The sequence below is a fragment of the Lygodium microphyllum genome, chromosome 27 (genome assembly GCF_053477565.2).
Source record: "Lygodium microphyllum isolate KBCC chromosome 27, Lygodium_microphyllum_v1.1.10, whole genome shotgun sequence".
Taxonomy (NCBI): Eukaryota; Viridiplantae; Streptophyta; class Polypodiopsida; order Schizaeales; family Lygodiaceae; genus Lygodium; species Lygodium microphyllum.
In genome coordinates this window covers 75,256,882-75,261,370 of record NC_141161.1, presented here as the reverse complement: position 1 = coordinate 75,261,370, position 4,489 = coordinate 75,256,882, and the positions used below count along the sequence as shown (strand labels likewise).

Below are 4,489 nucleotides of genomic sequence, written 5' to 3'. Positions count from 1 at the left end.
TACACCCACGAATACTGACATGTAAGAGAACAAATTCCTTCTCGAGCAAATTAAGGACTGTGATTGCATATTTCTCAACGAAGTGCATGCAAGGAACACTACTGAAGTTATGGAGGAAGAGCATAACTCTTACCCTTCTAACCTCAAAGGGGCTATCATAGGAGTATGATTGCATATTTCTCAACAAAGTGTGTGCAAGGAATGCTATTGATGTTATGGAGAGCACAACTCTCACCCTCCCAAGTTCAAACAAAGCAACCACATCACGGTATCTAGTGCGCAACTTATCTACATATTTATTGATTACAAATTTAGAATCTCTCAACAAGCAAACACAACAAAGGTAAGACTAGATAAAATTGCAAGTGGCTTTAACAACACAAATGGTAAACAAAATATAAAACATTCAAAAGCACAAGAACAGACAACGGTAAGATGAGATAAAATTGTACGTGGCTTTAACACCACAAATGGTAGACAAAATATAAAGCATTCAAAAGCACAAGAATAGACATAACTATATATATTGAATGAGCCTTTTAACATGACTTAATATTGATAGGATATTCAAGATTCACAAAAACAAGTTCATATATGACCAATTTATCATTAATTGGTTAGAAATAATGGATACAACATATATAAGGGGATCAAGTATGATGGAAAAGGCATACAAAATTTAGAACTACAAGATTAGTCGTGATTTATGAAGCCTTATCTTATGTGAAGCATAGGCAACACAAAAGGCACAAAACACAAATATAAAAGAAACTAACAAGTCTCATGCATGTGCTAGGTCTATCACCCATTCTAGTCTACTCACGTACTCCAATTTAACCATGCAGGTTATAAGACATTTATATTCTAATTAATATGTTGTATAGTCTGGTAGACTTTGTACCCTTTGGTTGAGCTTTGGTCTTGGGCTTGTCACTTTTATATGGAATGAGCAAATTGGAAGCACACAACATTCAATTATGGTGTGAAGGCAAACTTCTTATAGAAATGTTGTGCAAGTGTGAGGCAGCTCCCAAAAGTAGAAAATTAAATAGCATACTTGATTATTGTGAGACAATTGGGGACACAAGCAACCTCAATTTGAGATAATTTTCCTTTTTTATTTGCTATCTGAAGAGTTTTAACGTAATTGCTCAAGGATTGCAACCAAATGCACAAAGACAAATGTGCATTTCTATAAATTGATACTACAAAGATACAAATATACACGAGATACATATATGTTATCAAAACGTTGTGAGTACGGTAGCATTTTAAAATCTAGTTGCATATAGTTAGCAAAGATGTATGGATATGTAGGTGGAGGTTTCCACGAGGAGTTGTGCTTGATGCACCAGCGCGAATGTTATTGCAAGATGTGAGCATGGATCATACTGTGGGCATTCCTTAATCAAGTGATAGGAGTTTCGATCTGATTGGATATTGTTATTGAAGATGCATTGATGCGTAGGGTGGGGATTGCTAGGAGTGGTTTTGCACGATGCACCACCGCTGATGTTATTGCGGACATGTCCACATTGGTTTGATCATCGGGCATTCTCCAATCGTAACAATGGACAAGATTTGCAATCGTGAGCTCAAGGGTGGGTAGGGCAAAAGGCGCGCCAGGGCAGGTCCTCCTGCCTGAGCTAAAGGGAATCCACCAGAACTGTTGATTAGGATCTTGATCTCCGAGTGTCAAGAACCTCTCCGGTAAGAACCTATTAGGCTCCTTCCACGTGCCAGGGTCACTCGCAATCGCCCATATATTCACCATCAACCTTGTCCCCTTCGGAAGGCTGTATCCCATCACGTTGCAAGCCTCTGTGGCCATGTGCGGAACTAAAAGAGGTGCAGGTGCATGCAATCGCAGGGTCTCCTTCACAGTGGCAGCCACGTAAGGCAATTTCTCCAGGTCTGACACTTCAACGCTCCTCCCGCTTCCCACAACCTTCCCTATCTCAGCCTGAAGCTTCTTCAAAACCGTGGGGTTATTGAGGAGCTCTGCCATGGCCCAGTCCAATGTCGTAGACGTGGTGTCGATTCCCGCTCCAATCAAATCCTACATTCAAGCAAGAGTCGAAGGAGGAAACGACAAGCAAGTGAGATTCAAAGAAGTAAACAACAGGAACACACATACGTACGTAGAACAAATACTCATGCACTCACTCATCCACACACACTCGCTTTCAGATACATACACGTAGACAAACACACGCATTCTCTCTCTCTCTCTCTCACACACACACACACACTCTCTCTCTCGCTCTGTATGATCTCTCTGTGCGCGCTTTCGTGAGCATACCATCATACACCCCTTGACAGCCGAACGGCTGATGGAGGGATCCGAGAGAAACGCGTCGAGAATATCCACCGGAGGGTTGTCATCCCCACGGCCTTTCAGGTGCCTGCGCTGCTCCTCGCGCTCCGATATCACGGATTCCCACAAGGCGTCGACGTCATGGTGCAACTTGTTCAGGGCTCTCTTCACACGCCGGTCCAGAAATCCGAGCCACGGGATGAAGTCGCCCACCACGGGTACCAGGAACAGGGTTGTCGACCTCTGGGCTAGCTCCTTCAAGTTGGCCCCGCCGCCCACCACCTCGGACATGGGCCGGCGGAGGATCATGCGGCACACGACGTCCTCCACCATCCGGGACATGGCATGTGTCAGGTCGACGGCAGCGGCCGCACGTGCGGCGGGCAGCAGGCCCTGGAGGAGGCGGCGCAGCTCCTCCCGCCGCAGCGGCTGGATCTCCTGGAGGCGCCCGGCGCTGAGGAGCATTGACGTGGCGACGCGTCTGACGTGGCGCCAGTGATCCCCGTGCTGGGCCAGGATGAGGACGTTGCCCTGGCCGAACTGGGCCCTCTCGACGAACTCGAAGGGGGGCCGGCTGGCGAAGGCCCTGTCGTGGGTCTGCAGGAACTCCCGGGCCATGTCTGCGCTGGAGGCCACCACCATGGGCTTCGACCCCAGCCGCAGGCACATGAGCGGGCCGTGCCTCTCCGCTAGGCGAGCCAGGTGCACGTGTGGCAGATCGCCCATCAGATGCAGCAGGTTCCCCACAACCGGCAATGGCCAGGGCCCCGGAGGGAGCCTTCGTTTCTCCTGCCTCCATCTCTTGAACGCCCATGCAAATAACACCACCCCGCACGCCGCAATAAGCCAGCTCGTGCTGCTTGTCCGCGGCCAACAATAGCTTCGGACACAGCCCATCGAAGAATTAGCTGCATCATTAAGGTGATGATCCATCATGACACGCACAAACACTTGTCACAGTTTTTATTGCATTCCGCCCAGTTTTCTAACATTATACCAACTACCTTTTTATATAGCTAGCGAGAGGGTTGAAAGGTGGTAGCCTTTCGAGTGTCAAGGAATGTCACGTAACCTACATTTGGACATTGAAGAGTTTCAAAGTGGCACCAACTTCTTGTTAGAGTCTTGTGTTAGGTGATCTCTTAGCTTTGATAAGAAAGAATACTTTTTAATTTTAAAATCTAACATTATCTTTACTTTTTATTATTTAAAAGTTCACTTGGGTAACTCTCCAACTGAGGAGAAAACCCTTGAGCTTATGTGGCACAAGGAGGAGAGGTTTGGTATTCAAGAAATAAAGAGGGGTTTTTTGAAGGCTGGTTTAACAATGAAAAGAAAACTATGAGTCTTTGAAAAGTTGGGATGTTGAGCTCTTTTTCTCCCTCCCTCCCTCTCTCTCTCTCTCTCTCTCTCTATGAAAGAAAAAGGTGAGTCTTTCATAATGCTTGGAGAATCTAGGCAGGAAGCGACTAGTTTCTAATTTTTAGTATAACAAAAAGACCTTTAAAATCTCTTTTTAAAAACCTGTAAATTGTGAATATTGAAGGTTTTCATTTCGACTATGAAAAATATCTTCATGAATATTGGGTGCACATTGAGAGTTAAAGAAGGTGCTGCATCTTCATCACCTTAGCTTTAAGACTTCAAAAACCTTTAAAGCCTAATTGGTGCCTGCATTACAAAAATCATGACGGTTAATGAAGGCTTCTTTACTATGTAGACATTGAAAAAGTTCAAAATGGATGCACATGTGAGATATGTCTATACACATGAGCTTTCCTTTACTATGTAGACTTTAAAAAGTTTCAAAGGAGATGGATGCATGTTGTTTTAAGAGTCTTAACAAAAGCTCACATAATTTTTTATACTCTTAGGACATGTCAAAACAAGTGATGCCATGGCTTGACTTGACTCTTTATTTGTCATACAAAATCAAGTGAACCTGATTATGTGACATATATTTCAAGATTCGTTGTTTTCCAAAGTTAAGTGATTAAGGATTGATGTGACATTATCATTACATATACTAAAATGACAACAAACGAAATCCTCATATTCACATGGGTACTGACATATATCGTGTGATCAAAAGAGAAGAAGACCTTTGTTGACTTAACATCTTTAGTTTGAAGTATTGAGCAACAAACTAAGTTATCTAAAGCTAATTTTAAT

General features: G+C 43.9%; 1 protein-coding gene across 1 annotated transcript; it reads right to left on the bottom strand.

Moving 5' to 3' along the window:
- Positions 1–1,118: 1,118 nt before the first annotated feature.
- On the bottom strand, positions 1,119–3,307 carry LOC148012478 (cytochrome P450 71AU50-like). Its single transcript, XM_087669629.1, has 2 exons — positions 2,303–3,307; positions 1,119–2,059 (listed from the first exon to the last, which is right to left on the bottom strand). The coding sequence occupies exons 1-2, from the start codon at positions 3,251–3,253 to the stop codon at positions 1,409–1,411; spliced, it is 1,602 nt and encodes a 533-aa protein (XP_087525755.1). The 5' UTR covers positions 3,254–3,307; the 3' UTR covers positions 1,119–1,408.
- Between the last annotated feature and the right edge of the window lie 1,182 nt (positions 3,308–4,489).

Coding starts and splice junctions, on each gene's coding strand:
- LOC148012478 (XM_087669629.1), bottom strand. CDS start 3,253: ATGATGGATCATCACCTTAATGATGCAGCTAATTCTTCGATGGGCTGT. Junction 2,060..2,302: donor CTGTCAAGGGGTGTATGATG/GTATGCTCACGA, acceptor GCTTGAATGTAG/GATTTGATTGGAGCGGGAAT.